General features: G+C 43.8%; 1 protein-coding gene across 1 annotated transcript in view; it reads right to left on the bottom strand.

Annotated features, from left to right (window-relative positions):
* LOC132820340 (importin subunit alpha-4-like) overlaps positions 1 to 19586 on the bottom strand; it is a 124191-nt gene extending 104605 nt beyond the window's left edge. Inside the window, exons 1-3 of the mRNA XM_060832365.1 lie at positions 19459 to 19586; positions 7147 to 7191; positions 2439 to 2528 (exon numbers count right to left, since the gene is read on the bottom strand). Of these exons, the coding sequence (XP_060688348.1) occupies positions 2439 to 2528; positions 7147 to 7191; positions 19459 to 19527 (204 nt within the window). The 5' untranslated portion in view covers positions 19528 to 19586. The remainder of the gene's footprint in view (positions 1 to 2438; positions 2529 to 7146; positions 7192 to 19458) is intronic.
* Between the last annotated feature and the right edge of the window lie 334 nt (positions 19587 to 19920).

The following is a 19920-nucleotide window of genomic DNA, read 5'->3' as shown; positions in this document are numbered from 1 at the left end:
CTTCAGTGGTGGGCAAAGTCTTAGAGAGAATGGTAAGGGATAAGATTTATGAACATCTGGATAGGAATAACGTGATCAGGGATAGCCAGCATGGTTTTGTGAAGGGCAGGTCGTGCCTCACAAACCTTTGAGTTCTTTGAGAAGGTGACTAAGGAAGTGGACGAGGGTAAAGCAGTAGATGTTGTGTATATGGATTTTAGTAAGGCGTTCGATAAGGTTCCCCATGGTAGGCTAATGCTAAAACTACGGAGGTATGGCATTGAGGATACATTAGAGGTTTGGATTAGGAATTGGCTGGCTGGAAGGAGACAGAGGGTAGTAGTTGATGGATTATGTTCATCTTGGAGCGCAGTTACTAGCGGTGTACCACAAGGATCTGTTTTGGGACCATTGCTTTTTGTTATCTTTATAAATGATCTAGAGGAAGGGCTTGAAAGCTGGGTAAGCAAGTTTGCGGATGACACAAAAGTCGGTGGAGTTGTGGATAGTGAGGAAGGAAGTGGTAGGTTACAGCGGGATATAGATAAGTTGCAGAGCTGGGCGGAAATGTGGCAAATGGAATTCAATGTAGCTAAGTGTGAAGTCGTTCACTTTGGTAGGAATAACAAGATGATGGATTACTGGGCTAATGGTAGGCTACTTGGTAGTGTGGATGAGCAGAGGGATCTTGGTGTCCATGTACACAGATCTCTGAAAGTTGCCACCCAGGTAAATAGTGCTGTGAGGAAGGCATATGGTGTACTGGGCTTTATTGGCAGAGGAATTGAGTTCCGGAGTCCTGAGGTCATGTTGCAGTTGTATAAGACTCTGGTGAGGCCTCATCTGGAGTATTATGTGCAGTTTTGGTCGCCATACTATAGGAAGGATGTGGAAGCTTTAGAACGAGTGCAGAGGAGGTTTACCAGGATGTTGCCTGGAATGGTAGGAAAATCTTATGAGGAAAGGCTGAGGCACTTGGGGCTGTTCTCATTGGAGAAGAGAAGGTTTAGGGGAGATCTGATAGAAGTGTATAAGATGATTAGGGGTTTAGATAGGGTAGATACTAAGAACCTTTTACCGCTAATGGAGTCAGGTGTTACTAGGGGACACAGCTTTAAATTAAGGGGTGGTAGGTATAGGACAGATGTTAGGGGTAGATTCTTCACACAGCGGGTTGAGAGTTCATGGAATGCCCTGCCCGTATCAGTGGTGAACTCTCCTTCTTTATGGTCATTTAAGCAGGCATTGGATAGGCATTTGGAAGTTATTGGGCTAGTATAGGTTAGGTAGGATTCGGTCGGCGCAACATCGAGGGCCGAAGGGCCTGTACTGCGCTGTATCCTTCTATGTTCTATGTTCTAAAACGTACAACAGAATCTGGGTGCCCTCGTACACCAGTCGACAGTGAAGGTAAATGGCATATTGGCCTTCATACTGAGAGGAGCAGGGACTTTTTTTTGTAATTATTCAGGGCCTTGGCGAGACCACACCTGGAACACTGTGCGCTGTATTTGAGGGAGGATGCTGTTGCTATAGAAGGACTGCAATGAAGAGTTTACCATGCTGATTCCTGAAATGACATGTGAAGAGAGGTTGCATCAGTTAGGATCATATTCTTCTGAACTCCAGCAAATAAGGGGTATTTCATAGAAACCTATAAAATTCCAACAGGACTAGACAGGATACATGCAAAATGGATATTCCCAATGGGAGGGGCGTCCAGAACCAGGGGCATAGTTTTAAGGATATAGGGTAGATTATTTAGGATTGAGATGAAGAGAAATTTTTTTCACCCAGAAAGTGATGAGCCTTTAAAATTAACCACAGAAAGCAGTTAAAGCCAAAACAGTGTCTGATTTCAAGAGGAAGTTGTAGTTCGCCCTTGGGGCAAAAGGGATCAAAGGATATTGGGGAAAGTCTATTGAGTTTGATGATCAGTCATGACCATAATGAATGACAGGGTAGGCTTGAAGGGTGGAATGGCCAACTCCTGCTCCTAATTTCTATGTTTCTATGATATGCTGATAAGGAAGGATGAAATCGTATGGAAGGAAGCATGAACACAGTCCAGAACTATCTACTCACCCATTCACTGGTGATGTGACGATTCAATGTGGTGTTGAGAGAAATCTCACAAACACAGCATTGTGCAATGCTTCACACAGAAAACACAAAATCACTAAAGTACCTACATTGCAAAATGTGCGACTATTTGAAGGAAAAACCATTTATGCCACAGCATTGATCTGTGAAATTGTGTCAACTTGCCAAGTAACTTGATACAACTAAGTTTAGAATGCCGCTAAGGTCTGTTTGAGAGGCTCCTTAGTCCTCAGATTTAGTAGGTACAGTAATTTCCTTTTTAAGATCTGTATATACATTCTGATCCCGATTCCAAGTGAACCAAAATTCACCTTGATTACTCCTAGTCCAATTCGGTCAATGAAAGTATTACTTACAACTCTGAAATCACCGTCAATATCAGAGTCATCAAGACCCTCCTCCTGAGGCACATTTCGTCTCTTTAGCAAGTGTTCATCTCGCTTATTCTAGAAAAACAAAGATTTAACATTAAGAGCAGGCAGAAATTTAGGGACAAGGACTTTATTGGAACATCTCTAACAAAATACTGAACACCAAGACTACTTGGCAAAAATAACAAACTGTTCATAACAAAACTACTAAATGGATGATCCTCCACCTAATACCAACCCATTAACCACATTAGTCAAATTGCTGAAAAATATCAACATTCAGGGTTGAAAGTCGTGCAAACAGGGAACTCCAGAAATCAAAGTAGCGCCAAGACTAATGGTAACTTTTCAACTCTTGCAATGTCTTTAATTTTATCCTCAGGGTATTGAAGGAAATCTTGTGCTTTCTCTTAGAGGGAGACAAAGCAATTCACATGCAATTAAGAGTCATAGAGAAGCAGAGATGTACAGCATGGAAACAGATCCATGCTGAACAGATATCCCAACCTAATCTAGTCCCATTTGTCAGCAACTGGGCCATATCCCTCTAAACCCTTCCTATTCATTTACCCCTCCAGATGCCTTTAAATAGAATCAGAGATGTACAGCACGGAAACAGACCCTTCCGCTCAACCCATCCATGCCGACCAGATATCCCAACCCAATCTGGTCCCACCTGCCAGCACCCGGCCCATATCCCTCCAAACCCTTCCTATTCATATACCCATCCAAATGCCCCTTAAATGTTGCAATTGTATCAGCCTCCATCATTTCCTCTGTCAGCTCATTCCATACACACACTACCATGTGTGAAAAAGTTGCCCCTGAGGTCCCATTTACATCTTTTCCCTCTCACCCTAAACCTATGTCCTCTAGTTCTGGACTCCCCGACCCCAGGGAAAAGACCTTGTCTATTTATCCTATCCATGCCCCTCATGATGTTATAAACCTCCATGAAGTCACCCCACAGCCTTTGACAATCCAGGAAAAACAGCCCCAGCCTATTCAGTATCTCCCTATGGTTCAAACCCTCCAACCCTGGTAACATCCTTGGAAATCTTTTCTGAACCCTTTCAAGTTTCACAACATCGTTCCAATAAGGAGACCAGAGTTGCACGCAATATTCCAAAAGTGGCCTAACCAACGTCCTTTTCAGCCACAACATAACCTCCCAACTCCTACATTCAATACTCTGACCAATAAAGGAAAGCATACCAAATGCCTTCTTCACTATCTTATCTACCAGCAACTCCACTTTCAAGGAGCTATGAACCTGCACTCCAGGGTCTCTTTGTTCAGCAACATTCCCTAGGGCCTTACCATTAAGCGTATACGTCCTGTTCTGATTTGCTTTCCCAAAACGCAGCACCTCGCATTTATCTAAATTAAGACCATAAGACATAGGAGTGGAAGTAAGGCCATTCAGCCATGGCTGATGGGCATTTCAACTCCACTTACTCGCATTCTCCCCGTAGCCCTTAATTCCGAGATATCTTTTCCCCCTCACCCTAAACCTATGTCCTCTAGTTCTGCCACTTCTCAGCCCAGTGGCCCATCTGATCAAGATCCCGTTGTAACCAGAGGTAACCTTCTTCACTGTCCACTACACCTCCAATTTTGGTGTCATCGGCAAACTTATTAACTATACCTCTTATGCTCACATCCAGTCATTTATATAAATGACAATAAGAAGAGGACCCAGCACCAATCCTTGTGGCACTCCACTGGTCGCAAGCCTCCAGTCTGAAAAACAACCCTCCACCACCATTCTCTGTCTTCTACCTTTAAGCCAGTTCTGTATCCAAATGGCCAGTTCTCCCTGTGTCCCATGAGCTCTTACCTTGTAACCAGTCTCCCATGGGGAACCTTGTCGAACACCTTACTGAAGCCCATGTAGATCATGTCCACCGCTCTGCCCTCATCAATCCTCTTTGTTACTTCTTCAAAAAATATCAGTCCTTGCCTTTCCAAATACATGTACATCCTGTTCCTCAGGATTCCCTCCAACAACTGGCCCACCACCAACATCAGGCTCACCAGTCTACAGTTCCCCAGCTTGTCCTTACCACCTTTCTTAAATAGCGGCACCACGTTAGCCAATCTCCAATCTTCTAGCACCTCATCTGTAACCATCGATGAAACAAATATCTCAGCAAGGGGCAAACACTTCTCTAGCTTCCTACAGAATTTTGTGGTACACCTGATCAGGTCCTGGGGATTTATCCACCTTTGTTTTTCAAGACATCCAGCACTTCCTCCTCTATAATAGAGATTTTTCAAGATATCACCTCCATCCATTTCTCCACCTTCTATATCTTCCATGTTCTTCTCCACAGTAAACACTGATGCAAAATACTAGTTTAGTATCTTCCCCCATCTCCTGCGGCTCCACACAAAGGCCGCCTTGCTGATCTTTGAGGGGCCCTATTTGCACCTGGTTGCCCTTTATCCTTAATATATTTCTAAAAACCCATTGGATTCTCCTTAATTCTATTTGCCAAAGCTGTCTCATCTCCACTTTCTGCCCTCCTGATTTCCCTCTTAAGTATACTCCTCTTGCCTTTATACTCTAAGGATTCACTCAATCTATCCTGTCTGTACCTGACATATGCTTCTTTTTCTTAACCAAACCCTCAATTTCTCTAGTCATTCTGCATTCCATACACCTACCAGTCTTTCCTTTCACCCTAACAGGAATATATGGTCTCTGGACCCTCGTTACCTCTTTTCTGAAGGCTTCCCATTTTCTAGCCGTCCCTTTACTTGCAAACATCTGTACCCAATCAGGTTTTGAAAGTTCTTGCCTAATATCATCAAAATTAGTTTTCCTCCAATTTATCTATCCTTTTCCATCACTATTTTAAAACTAATAGAATTATAGTCGCTGGCCCCAAAGTGCTCCCTCACTGACACTTCAATCACCTGTCCTGCCTTATTCCCCAAAAGCAGATCAGGTTTTGCACTCTCTCTGGTGGGTACAAACACATACTGACTCAGAAAACTCTCTTATACTCTCTTAACAGATGATTCATGTCCATCTAAACCCTTAACACTATGGCAGTTCTAGTCTACGTTTGGAAAGTTAAAATCCCCTACCATAAGCACCCTAATGTTCTTACAGAAAACTGAAATCTTCTATTAAATTTATTTCTCAATTTCCTGCTTACTATTAGGGAGTCGATAATACGTTATTGTTGATCAGCACCTAGTGATATTGGTTTCTGCAATCAGGTAAAGCAAAGTGCCATCATAGGAACTAACCGTACAAGTTGCTCTGAATGCTTCCAACCTGGGTCAGGATTGTTGATGAAACATTCCTTCAAGATAAATGATTGAGAGTCTACCTCAGGTAAGGATGAAATGCAAGAAGATCAACGACCAAACCACCCCAGGGATCAGTGTTTATCCCAACCCAGTTCAACATATGGACAAATAACATGCTAAAGTTCATCCATGCTGATATTTGTTGGACCACCTAAACTCTATCCTCTGTGCCCTTGACCAGATCCTTAACAAAAGATGTTCCAGATTGATGGCACATAGGTGACTCACATTGGGTCCTCGAAAACTATAATCAGGTGTACTACACTTCCAGAAGAATTGCGTATCTACATGGATGGTCAGACTAAAGCACATTCCCAAATCCAGTTGAGAGTCACAGAGGTTTGCAACACAAAAAGGCTCTTTGGCCCATTGAGTCTGCACTGGCCAAAAACCATGGCCTAACTATTTTAATCCCATTATCTAGCACACGGGCAATAGACTTGTATGCCTTGACATCAAAAGTGTACATTTAAATGTAATGAGGGTTTCTGCCTCTACCACCTTTTCAGGCAATAAGTTCCAGATTCGTATCAACCAGAGTAAAAAAGGTAGGAGAAAGTGACAACTGCAGATGCTGGAGATAAGAGTCCAGAGTGTGGTGCTGGGAAAGCACAGCAGGTCAGGCAGCATCCAAGGAGCAGGAGTGTCAATGTTTCAGGCATAAGCCCTTCATCAGGAATGAGCTTATTCCTGATGAAGGGCTTATGCCCAAAACACTGATTCTCCTGCTCCTCAGATGCTGCCTGACCTGCTGTGCTTTTCCAGCACCATACTCTCGACTGAGTAAAAAGGTGTTACGTCACATTCACTCTAAATCTTCTACCCCTTATCTTAAATCTATTGGGGTGAGGGTTCTTCCAATCTACCCTAACTATTCTGCTCATAATCTTATACATCTCAATGACGTCTCCCTCAGTTTGCCCGGAAAAACAATTGCAGCCTGTCAAACATCTTTTCATAACTGAAACTCTCTAGCCCAGCAACATCTTGGTAAATCTCCTCTGCACCCTCTCCAGTGCAATCATATCTCTCTGTAAATGTGGATTGCACACACAGAACTGCATATAATACTCTTAGCTGCGGCCTAACCAACACTTCATACAGTTTCAGTATAACTATTCGCTCTTAAACTCTATGCCTCAGCTAATAAAGCAGGTATCTCACATGCCTTTTTAGCCATTTTATCTATCTATCTATCCCACTACCTTAAGGGAGCATTGTACAGACACACCAAGGTCCCACTGATGCTCAGTGTTTCCCAGTGTCCTATCGTTCATGTGTTCCATTGCCTCATTTGTCTCTTCCCATCCAGCCCACCTACTCCATTCTTCAGCACAAAGCTGAGGGTGGCTAAGGCTCTAATACTTACCTTGCGTAATTCAACCGTGATCTCATTTCGCTGTTTTCTCATAGTCTATAACATTGAAAAGACATAAAACATCAGTCAGCGATTAAAATATACATGATTCCTTCATAATACTCTTACAGATTAAACTAATTGAGTCCTTCACAGTAATGTCAACACAAAGTGCACGTTGTTACTTGTGATGAGGATTTAAGATATATTGTTATTTGGAAATTTTGGTTGTAAATGAGATCCCCTTTAAAGTAGTACAAAGCTACTGGATAGCTCTGTGCACTTTGATCAGCATGCTAACAAACAGCTTCCACTTCAGAGACCGCTGCTGAACACAGACGTTGCAGGCCTGTGTTACAGGGTATGATGGCTCTAAATTCGACAGAACATGCATACCTTTGAATTTGATTGGTATTTCTATATTGAAAATGATAGGAAGGGGAAGATGGAGTTTTTGTTTTACCTTTGAATTGAGAGTGGAGTTAGGGTGTTGGAGATTTGTTCTATTGCGAGTATTTTAATGAAGTGGTTAAATCATTGAACAGAACAGATCAGTGAACAAGGAAACCAAAATAGAAAAAAAATTGCTGTTATCTAGTGACAGAAATCCAGCAACACAGACACTATTGAGAAGATGAGGCAGTGTGCAAGTTTAAAAGGACAAAAGAGGCCCTTATGAGCAGAAATTTTGTTAATAATTGTTTTCAATACATTTAGGGATGGGAAAAAGTCTCGAGTTGCTGAGAAGAGAACTCTAGAAGGAGAAAGATGCATAAGACGTGGATTTTGCCAGCTACTTTAACAATTTGTTGAAGGGTTTCAAGAAGAGGCAATAACTAAAGAAAATAGCACTTACGTGAATGTAAAGTGTTTTATTACCTGGCACCTATGGAACCAGGAATGCACCAGTTGATCAAGATGCCCACAATCAATGTAAACACACTAAATTATGAAACATAATGCAGGGGGTACACATATCATTGCGGTACTTTATTTACAGTAAATAATAATGTAATTTTGCCTCAAAAATTACAGGCAGACAGCCTTCTTGTTCGTGTATTCAACTGAACATAAGAACATCGAGAGAACCCGATAACATAAAAAATGTCAGGTATTTCAGGTGTATAATTTTGGTCGGTTCATAAGTTGCCAGTTAAAACAGTTTGCTGCATTTGCTGAAAAAATCCCAATTACAGCTGTGCCCTTGAATAAGGGCCTTTAAACTGGAGATAGACTAACTTTTCACCCAGGTATGAAAATCTGTGAAGTTGTTGTTGAGTGCAAAACATTTTCAGATAAGATTCCCTACAATGTGGAAACAGGCCCTTCGAAGAGTAACCCACCCAGACCCATTTTCCTCTGACTAATGCACCCAACACTATGGGCAATTTAGCATGGCCAATTCACCTGGCCTGCACATCTTTGGACTGTGGGAGGAAACCGGAGCATCCGGAGGAAACCCACGCAGAAGCGGGGAGAATGTGTGGAGTTGGCACAATCACCCTAGGCTGGAATCGAACCTGGGACCCTGGTGCTATGAGGCAGCAGTGCTAACCACTGAGCCACCGTGCCACCTAGTTCAATCTTCATTATTCATATTTGCAACAGGACTGGTTTTAAAAAGATCCTGTAGTTCATTTTATTCTCTCATGGGATACAGGCCTTCGGGCACCAACTCTGACCCGCATTTCTCCATGATGCTATCAGCAACTCAAACGAGATGTTTAACTGCATGCCAGAGATAACAGCAAGCTGTTCAACTTTGCAAGACTGCGTGCCAAAAACCAAAGTTTCTAATATGCTAATCTGTAATCATGCTTACGGTAGCTTACAAACTAGTGCTCCTGCAAGGAGATTATACTGTAAAAGTGTCAGGGATACTAAATTTATGGGCAGGGGCAGAGACTCGACCTTCCATCAACAGTAAACTCACTTGGAGGTTGTAAACACCTTCACATTCTTTGGATCAAGATTTGTCTGCCTTTGTTGCAGACATTAAATGTGGACAACAGCAGATAAACTGAAAATACAAAGCTCAGTGGGTATCGGGCTTGTCAGAGTCATAAGGATATACAGCACGGAAACAGACCCTTCGGTCCAACTCATCCATGCCAACCAGATATCCTAACCTAATCTAGTCCCATTTGCCAGCACTTAGTCCTTATCTTTGTAAGCCATTCCTATTCATACACCCATCTGGATGCCTTTTAAATCCTGTAATTGTACCAGCCTCCACGCTTCCTCTGACACCGCCCTGAGGTGAAAACGTTGACCCTTGAGTCCTTTTTATATCTTTACCCTCTCACCCTAAACTTAGAGCTTAGGGCTTAGAATCCCCAAGTGTAGAAACAGGCCTTTCAGCCCAGCAAGTCCATACTGACTTTCCAAACAGTAACCCACCCAGATTTCTCTACATTTACCCTGACTAATGCACCTAACACTGGACAATTTAGCATGGCCAATTCATCTAACACACACCTTTGGATTGCAGGAGGAAACCACAGCATCCGGAGAAAACCCACACAGACATGAGGAGAATGTACAAACTCCGCACGGACAGGTGCCCGAGGCTGTAATCGAACCCAGGTCCCTGGGGCTGTGAGGCAGCAGTGCTAACCACCGAGTCACCATGCTGCCCCTGTATTCTAAACTGTATTCTAATCTATGCCCTCTAGTTCTGGAAGAGACCTCATCTATTTATCCTATCCATGCCCCCTCATTATTTTATAAACCTCTATAAGGTCACTCCTCAGCCTTCGGCGCTCCAGGGAAAACAGCCCCAGCCTGCTAATCCTCTCCCTATAGCTCAAATCCTCCAACCCTGGCAACATCCTTGGAAATCTTTTCAGAACCCTTTGAAGTTTCGCAACATTGACCAGAAATGCAAACAGTATTCAAAAAGTGGCCGTACCAATGTCCTGTACAACTGCAACATGACCACCCAACTCCTATACTCAATACTCTTATCAATAAAGTAAAGCATACCAAACACCGCCTTCACTTTCCTATCTACCAGCGACTCCACTTTCAAGGAGCTATGAACCTGCACGCCCAAGGTCTTTTTCCGCAGCAACACTGCCTAGGTCCTTACCATTAAGTGTATATGTCCTGCTCTGATTCGCCTTTCCAAAATGTAGCACCTCATATTTATGTAAATTAAATTCCATCTTCCACTCCTCAGTATATTGGCCCATCTGACCAAGATCCCATTGTAATCTGAGGTAATCATCTTCACTGTCCACTACACCTCCAATTTTGGTGTCATCTGCAAACTTACTAACTCTTATGCTCACATCCAAATCATTTATATAAATGATGAAAAGTAGTGGACCAGCACAGATCCTTGTAGTACTCCACTGGTCACAGGCCTCCAGTCTGTAAAACAGCCCTCCACGACCACCCTCTATCTTCTACCTTTCAGCAAGTTCTGTATTCAAATGGCTCGTTCTCCCTGTATTCCATGAGATCCAACTTTGCTAACCAGTCTCCCAAGAGGAATCTTGTTGAATGTCTTACTGAAGTCAACATAGATCACACCTACCATTCTGCCCTCTTACTTCAAAAAAAACTCAATCAAGTTTGTGAGACATGATTTCCCACGCTCAAAGCCATGCTGACTATCCCTAATCAGTCCTTGCCTTTCCAAATACACGTAACTCCTGTCCCTCCGGACTCCCTCCAACAACTTACCCACCAATGTCAGGCTCACCGGTCTATAGACTCCTGGCTTTTCCTTACCACCTTTCTTAAATAGTGGCACCACGTTAACCAACCTTCAGTCTTCCGGCAACTCACCCGTGACTATCGATAATACAAATATCTCAGCAAGGGGCCTAGCAATCACTTCCCTAGCTTCCCACAGAGTTCTAGGGTACACCTGATCAGGTCCTGGGGATTTATCCACTTTTATGCGTTTCAAGACATCCAGCATGTCGTCCTCTATAACTGGACATTTTTCAAGATGTCACCATCTATTTCTCCACATGCTATACCTTTCATGTCCTTCTCCAAAGTAAACACTGATGCAAAATACTGGTTTAGTATCTCCCTCATCTCCTGCAGCTACACACGTAGGCTGCCTTGCTGATCTTTGAGGGGCCCTGCTCTCTCCCTAGTTATCCTTATCTACTTAAACCAAAAAGGTTTTTATAAATACATTAGCTTTGGTAAATAGGTTTAAAGGTATCTCGTGTCCCCTTTTGGCCCTCCTGATTTCCTTCTCAAGTATACTCAAAATAATTTGCTGCAAAAGAACTTTACATGCGAGAAAAAAAGAAATATGACTCCAGTATGAGAAACAAATGGAAGAGCGCCAGAGGAAACTGCAAGAACGACAGAAGGAGCAGCAGAAGAGAGTTGCGAAGACAAAAACAGGAAGAAAAGGTCAGCATAGTGGCTGGGGAAGGGCCTCCTCTAATTATAGAGTGTGTTGCAAAATTACATAAGAATTAAAAACAGTAGGCCATTCAACCCCTCAATCCTGCTCTATCATTCAGAATGATCATGACTGACATGGTTGTGGCCTTATCTTCACTTCTGCCTGGTCCATAGTCCTCAACTCCTTTGCAGATCAATAATCTGTCTAATGTAGCCTCCACTGCTCTCTATGGAAGAGAATGGCAACGACTGACGACACTCAGAGGTTTGGAGATGCCGGTGTTGAACTGGGGTATACAAAGTTAAAAATCTCACAACACCAAGTTTAGTCCAACAGGTTTAATTGGAAGCACAACCACCTGAAGGAGCAGCGCTCCAAAAGCTAGTTCTTCCAATTAAGCCTGTTGGACTATAACCTGGTGTTGTGTGATTTGTAACTTTGGACACTCCAAGGAAGTGCCTCCTCTTCTTTGATTCCTTATTCTGAAGCTTTGCACCGTCGTCCGAGATTCCGCTGGAGGGGAAGTGTCCTCTCAGCATCCATCCTGTCATGCCCCATCAGAAACTCATCTGCAGCATGTAAAGCTTAATACAGTTTCCTTGTATTCTTTCATAGGATGTACGTATCACTGACAAATCCAACATCTATTCCCGATCTTTAATTTCCTTTGAGGTGATGAGAGAAGTACTGTATTGAACTGATGCTGCCATGTGGTAATGGTAATAGCATAGAACCCAACCGTGCAGAAAGAGGCCATTCGGCCCATTGAGTCATAATGGTTTTGAGCCAACTGAGTGACTTGCTTGGTCATTTCAGAGGGCAGTTAAGGGTCAACTGCACTGCTGGATTCACATGAAGGTCAGACCAAGTTGGGGGGAGGGAGGTGGATTTAATTCCCTAAAAGACATTAATGACAGGATTTGTTATTACAATAGTCTTGTAGCTTCATGGTTACCCTCCCCCCAGACTTATTTATCAATCCACCAGCTGTCTTCGAAAGGTTTGAATGCTGGATTATTTGCTCATCACTTCACAACTATACTACTCCAGCCCTTTCACTTATTCTTTAATGCGTAGCTTATTTCTAGTGCGTTCAGACATATGCATTACTTGCATGAAAAAGGGGTAAACATAGTACCAAAGTGCCCAGGGAAAACATGGCCCCTTGTCAACTCTGCACCTTAGAGACTGCTATGGCACAAACCATCATCTTTCAAGGTGTAGAGTTCCATTAAACACAGTGCTAATGTTGAATATTATTCCGATTGTGTGCATAGCAGATGAAGTATAACGTGGATAAATATAAGGTTATCCATTTTGGTAACAAAAACAAGAGAGCAGATTATTATCTGGCTACGAATGGAGAGAGAAGAGTATGCAACAAGACCTTGGTGTTCTCATACACCAGTCATTGAAGATAAGCATATAGGGCACAGCAGGCAGGGAAAGGATTGGAGTACAGGAGCAGGCATGTCTTGATACAATAATAAAGGGCCTTAGTGAGACCACACCAGGAGTACTGTGTACAGTTTTGTTCTCCTTATCTGAGGAAGGATGTTCTGGCAATGGAGGGAGCGCAGTGAAGATTTACCAGACTGATTCCTGGGATGGTGGGACTGATGTATGGGGAGCAACTGGATCTGTTGGAATCCATGTAAACTGGATCAATTTACAGAACTGGGCTGAGAAGTGGCAGATGGAGTTCAACCTGGATAAGCATGGAGTGATTCATTTTGGAAGGTTGAGTTTGAATGCTGAATACAGAGTTAAAGACAGGATTCCTGGCAGTGTGGAGGAACAGAGGGATCTTGGGGTCCAAGTACATAGATCCCTCAAAGCTGCCACCCAAGTTGATAGGGTTGTTAAGAAGGTGTATGGCGTTTTGGCTTTCATTAACAGGGAGGTTGAGTTTAAGAGCTGCAATGTTTGGCTACAGCTCTATAAAAACCTGGTTAGACCACACTTGGAATATTGTGTCCAGTTCCGTTCGCCCCATTATAGGAAGGATGTAGATACTTTGGAGAGGGTGCAGAGGAGATTTACCAGAATGCTGCTTCGATTGGAGGGTATGTCTTATGAAGAGAGGTTGAGTGAGCTAGGGCTTTTCATGTGGGAGGAAAAGGAGAAAGAGAGGTGACTTGATAGAGGTGTACAACATAATGACAGGCATAGATAGAGTAGATAGCCAGAGACTTTTCCCAATGGCAGAAGTGGCTGTCACAAGGGGTCATAATTTTAAGGTGATTGGAGGAAGGTATGGGGAGATGTCAGAGGTACGTTCTTTACACGGAGTGGTGGGTACATGAAATGCACTGCCAGCAGTGGTGGTAGAGTCAGAGACATTAGGGAGATTTAAGCAACTGCTGGACAAGCACATGGATGGCAGTAAATTGAGGATTGCGTAGGTTAGGTTGATCTTGGATTAAGATATCAAGGGTCGAAGGACCTGTACTATGCTGTCCTGTTCTACGTACTACTGTCTTTATATTTTTCTAAGGATTCACACAATTCTGGATGGAGGTTTGCTCACTGAGCTGGAAGGTTCATTTTCAGACGTTTTGTCACCATACTAGGTAACATATTCAATGACTGAAAATGTGTTGTTGGTTAAAGCACAGCAGGTTAGGCAGCATCCAAGGAATAGGAAATTCGACGTTTTGGGCACCGAACATATTCAATGAGCCTCCCGTCAAAGCACTGCTGATGTTTCCTGCTTTTTTTTAAATATTAGATTACGTACAGTGTGGAAACAGGCCATTTAGCCCAACAAGTCCATACCGAGCCACCGAAACGCACCCACCCAGACCCATTCCCTTACATTTACCCCTTAACCTAACACTACAGGGAATTTAGCATGGCTAATTCACCTGACCTGCACATTTTTGGACTGTGGGAGCAAACTGGAGTACCTGGAGGAAACCCACACAGACACGGGAAGAATGTGCAAGCTCCACACAGACAGTCATCTGAATTGAACCTGGGTCTCTGACGCTGTGACGCAGCAGTGTAACCACTGTGCCACCATGCCGCCCACGGTGATATGTTTGGGTTTCTTTGGGTTGGTGAGGTCATTCCCTGTTTTTTTTCCTCTCAGGGGGTGGTAAATCGGGTCCAATCAATATGTTTGTTGAGTGTGTTCCAGTTGGGATGCCATGCTTCTCGCAATTCTCAGTCGTGTCTCTGTGTGGCTTGACCTAGGATGGATGCGTTGTCCCAGTCGAAGTGGTGCCCTTCCTTATCTGTATGTAAGGATACTAGTGAGAGGTAATGCAGAGACTCGAACAAACAACTCTGCCAACCATTCAACCCAACCTCTGGGTCCACTAAGTGGATGACACCTTTGTCATCACTTAATGAAACAAATTAGAGGAAACTTTCAAGACCATCAATAATATCCTTACTGGCAAAAAATTCACTAAAGAGGAGGAAAACAATTACTAAGTTGATAAGGCACGATCTCCCCCACACAAAACCATGCTGCCTATCACTGATAAGCCCATTCTTTTCCAAATATAAATAGATTCTATCCCCTAGTATCTTCTCCAGCAACTTTCACCAACGTCAAGCTCACTGGTCTGTATTTACCCGGAATATCCCTACTACCTTTCTTGTGCAGGGCAACAACATTAGCAACCTTCCAGTCCTCTGGCACCTCACCTGTATTTAAGGATGCCACAAAGATATGTCAGGGCCTCCGCTATTTCCTCTCTCGCCTTCCTCAGCAACCTGGGATAGATCCCATCCGGTCCTGGGGATTTGTCCATCTTAATAACCTCTAGCATACCCAACACATCTTCCCTACTTATGTCAACGTGATCCAGACTAATCAAACTTCTATCTCTAATCTCAAGATTCATCATGTTCCTGTCCTCAGTGAAGACTGACGCAAGTAGGATAAAAAGTTGGTACAACATCAAGGGCCGAAGGGCCTGTACTGTCTGCACTGTTCCATGTTTAAACAATGTTGAATTAGTGTTCATTACAATCAGCATAAAAAATTTAGACAACACATGCCAGTTAACTGTCAATCATCTAATTACAGCATTCTCTATTCCTCCACCAAAACCCATTTGTCATCAATCAACACACTCTTCTCATACAGCATAAATGTTGTTTTCCTTTTACTTTGGCACTATTTGCACAATCTACTAAAAACGTTCATTCAAAACGTTATAAATTTGGTGGATATAAGGAAACAATCCAGTAGATGCAATATATTCATGTTTCCATGCTGAGGCATCACTAAAAAGATAATCACACAGGACAACAGCTCCCGGGTCAGTGGGTGATCTAGTGGTAAGTAGTAGTAATTGGCTAGCCTGTAGAGAACACAGCACAGATAAACAGCTATTTTCAGTATGTCAAACTGTAAGTAGCAGACAGAATATTTGCCTCTGTTCTGGGACCGCAACCATTTATCATCTATATTATTGACTTTAATCAAGAAACCAACCGTATTTCTACTAGGTTTCCTCAATGGTACAAAGATAGATAGAAAAGCAAGTGAAGATACAAAGAGTCTGCAAAGAGGTATAGATAGGTTAAGCAGGTGAGTAAAAACTTGGCAGATAATGTGAGGTTGTCCATTTTGGCAGGAAAGTTTAGAGAAACAAACTAGTATTTAAACAGAGACATTAAAGAAAGCTGCAGTTTAAAAAAAGGATCAGGGTGTTCTTGTATGTGAATCTCAAAACTTCAGCATGTAAGTGCAGCAAATAATTAGGAATACAAATGGGATTTTCAAGGCATGGAGTACAAAAGTAGGCCAGTCTTGCTCCAATTGTAGAGGGCATGGCTAAGTCCACACCTGGAGTATTGGGTACAGATTGCTCTTCTTGTTTAAGAACAGAACAGATCAGATTATATGGGGTACTGGAATCAGTACAAGGAAGGTTCTTTAGGCTGACCCTCTGGGATGATGAACTTGAAAGATAAGGAAAGGATGAGCAGGTTGAGTCTATACTCATTGGATTTTAGAAGAACTTTATAGAAACATAAGATTCTGAGGGGGCTGGGCAAGGAAAAATGAGGAAATGGTGAACACTTTGAACAAGTACTTTAACCTTTTCTCCCTCCACAGTAAAAGACCCAAAAGCACTCCAAAACTATTAAAATATCAAGAGACTAGAGGGATCAATGAACTTCAAACTATCATGACAGAACAAATACTGGAAAAACTAATGGGATTACAGGCTGATAGTACTCTGCACTTCATGACCTGCAATTCCTGTGTTTCAAAAGAATTACTGCAGAGATAACCGCTGAGTAGGTTGTAATTGCCTAAAATTCCAACGATTCAGAAAAGATTGCTTCATATTGAAATAGAACAAATGTAACACCTTCATTCAATAGAGCAGAGGGAAGAGGAGGAGAGACAAAAAGGAGACACGCTAGGAACTATTATTAAGCTGACAAGAGTACATTTAGAAATCATAAAATATTCACGCAGAGTCAACCTGCTTCTACTGAACAGAAAATATATTTAACAGATGTATCACAGTTCTTTGACAATGGAAACAGCAGGGTGGATAAGAGACAACCAATAGATATAGTGTATTTGGAGTTCCAAAATGCATTTGATAGCATGCCACATAAAAGGTTGCAAAAAAGAATGAATGGTTCTAGGACCTAGTAACATGGGTCCAATATGTTACTTGGACAATCCCCCAGCCACACTAATTAATAGATCATTTTCAGGTTAGCAAACTGAAACCAAGCACACAACAATCAGTGCTGGGGAGTCAACTGTTCATAATCTGTATTATTTAATGAGGCAGAAACAGACATCAATACATCTAAAATAAAAACAACTGCAGATTCTGGAATTGGAAACAAACAGGAAATGCTGGAAAAACTCAGCAGGTCTGGCAGCATCTGAAAAGCAGGAGAATCAACGTTTCAGGCAAAGCCAACATTCCACGACCAAACTTTAGAAAGACAACGCAGGTTGAAAGGACACAGAGGCTGGAAAAAGCATAGAAATGACAATTGTGCGCATAAAACTAACAGAACGCTTTTTAAATTTGTTCACAGGACATGACTATCACTGGCTAGGACACCATTTATTGCTCAGAGGGCAGTTAAGGGGCAACCAGATTGCTGAGAGTCTAGAATCCCATTAAGCCAGACCTGGTAAGGACTTAAGTTTCCTTCCCTCAAAGGGGCATCACACAACCAGATGGATTTTTAAGTGATAACAGTGGTTACATGGCCCCCATCAGACCAGCTCTTTAATCCAAAGTTGCAATGAAATGTCAGGGTGGGTTTCAGATCCATGCCTTCACAACATTGGCCTGAGGCTCTGGATTGCTCGCCCAGTGACACTACCACCATACCACTACCTGTCCCAATAAATCCTGTGCGCAGTGAGAGATTATTTACTTTGGTGTGGGTGAGACAGGGTCATGGAGCAAAATGCTTTCATAGGATGTAGGTGTCACTGTCTGGATCAGACCAGTTTACTGTCCATCCCTAAATGTCCAGAAGCTGGTGGAGAACTGCCTCCGTGAACCATTATAGTGCAGATGGGAATCCCAAGAGTTTGACCCAACAACACTGAAGGAACAGAAACAGGATTCTAAATCAGCGGTGTATAAAGGCGTATATGGCATTCTCACACGTCTGTTGCCCTTGTCCTTCTAGATGGACATAGTCATTGGTGTAGAAGGTGTTGATCATGAATTTTCATTGAATTATCTGCAGTGCATTTTGTAGATGGGTCACACTGCTGCTGATTGTCAGTGAAGAAGCAAACATTGAAACCCAATCTGCAACCTTCAATCAGCTGGTAATTCAGAGATGCTGTTGGATTGGACTCTTGTTGGGACTGCACTTACTAAAGTAATGAAATGAGCATTCTATCAAACTCATGGCTTGTGCCTTATAGATGGTGGACAGGAGAAAATCCCCACTTCTGACCTTATAATGGAAAAATATTGATGATGCAGCTCAAGATAGTGTAGCTTAAAAAACTACCCTGGTCACTTTCAGGCAGTTCTCATCTGATTGAATACCAATGTACCACCACCTCTATTGCAGGTCCATTCTGCTGATAGATCATGGTGGAACAAATGGCAGGCAGTGATTAGTTGGGAACCACAGAGACTAGTGCTAGGATCTCAACATATTTTAATTTGTAAGTGGGAATTAAATGTACTATCCCCAAATTTGACGGGGGTGTCCAGAATCAAGGGTCACAGGTAAACCATTTCAGACTGAAATTAGGAGAAATTTAATCATTGAGAGAATAGTAAGCATGTGAAATTCTCTACCACAGAAAGCAACTGAGGGCAAAATATTGTATGATTTCAAGGAGGAAGTAGCACTTGAAGCTAAAAGGACCAAGGGATTTGGGGAAAACATGTCAGGAACCGGCTGCTGAGCGGATGGTCACCCATGACCACAATAAATGGCAAGGCTGACTGAAAGGGCAGAGCAGCCTGCTTCAGTTTGTGTCTGTACGGTCAATTAATCGCAGAGCTGTGGGTCTGGAGTCACCTACAGACCCAGACTGGGTCAGGTCAGGTCAGGACAGGACAGCACGCTTCCCTCGCTTCAACAACCGCTCGTGAACCCGAGGAGTGTTTATAAAACCGACACGGGCTCCGTGGGCACCATGAGCCTCGGGTTTAATTCCGGAGTTTTTACTGATTGAGATGTCACTATCTGCCGTGGTCTGCCTCCACAGCAGCAGCGGGGCCTCAGTGACTGGCTCGGGGGGACAGCCGCGCCTCCCGGGCGGCGGCAGGCAGGAGGCAGGGCCCGGGGGAGGCAGGGCCCGGGGGAGGCAGGGCCCGGGCACCACCCGCCGCCCGACACAGGCCGAGAGCCGGTCCCGGTTTCACAGTGACCCGCCCGCGCCCAAGTCCAGACAGTCCGAGGCCCTGGATGGAGGCCCAGTCCCCGGCCTGGATTAGCACAGGCCCCCCCTCCCCCGGCCGCGGTACCTCGACATCGCGGCCCTTGTTTTTGAAGTTCCGGATGCGGTGGTTCTCCAGCCGCTCCGGCTCCGACATGGCGCCGCTTCCCTCCCGCTGACCGGAATGTGGGCGCGGCCCCGCGACTGCTTTAACAGCGGGCACGCGCACGCCACGCCCTTAACGGGGGCGCGCCGGCGAGGGGCGGGGTCTTTTCCTTTCCGCGGCGGCCATGAGGCGGGGTGTTAATGGGGAGGGGTGTTGATGGGGGAGGGGTGTTGATGGGGAGGGGTGTTGATGGGGGAGGGGTGTTGATGGGGGAGGGGTGTTGATGGGGGTGGGTGTTGATGGGGGAGGGGTGTTGATGATGATGGGGTGGGGTGTTGATGGGGAAGAGTGTTGATGGGGGTGTTGTTGGGGTGGGGTGTTGTTGGGGGGGGGTGTTGATGGGGGGGAGTGTTGATGGGGTGGGGTGTTGATGGGGTGGAGTGT

The sequence above is a fragment of the Hemiscyllium ocellatum genome, chromosome 11 (genome assembly GCF_020745735.1).
Source record: "Hemiscyllium ocellatum isolate sHemOce1 chromosome 11, sHemOce1.pat.X.cur, whole genome shotgun sequence".
Classification (NCBI taxonomy): Eukaryota; Metazoa; Chordata; class Chondrichthyes; order Orectolobiformes; family Hemiscylliidae; genus Hemiscyllium; species Hemiscyllium ocellatum.
The sequence above is the reverse complement of the archived record's forward strand: the minus strand, read 5'-3'. Positions and strand labels throughout refer to the sequence as shown.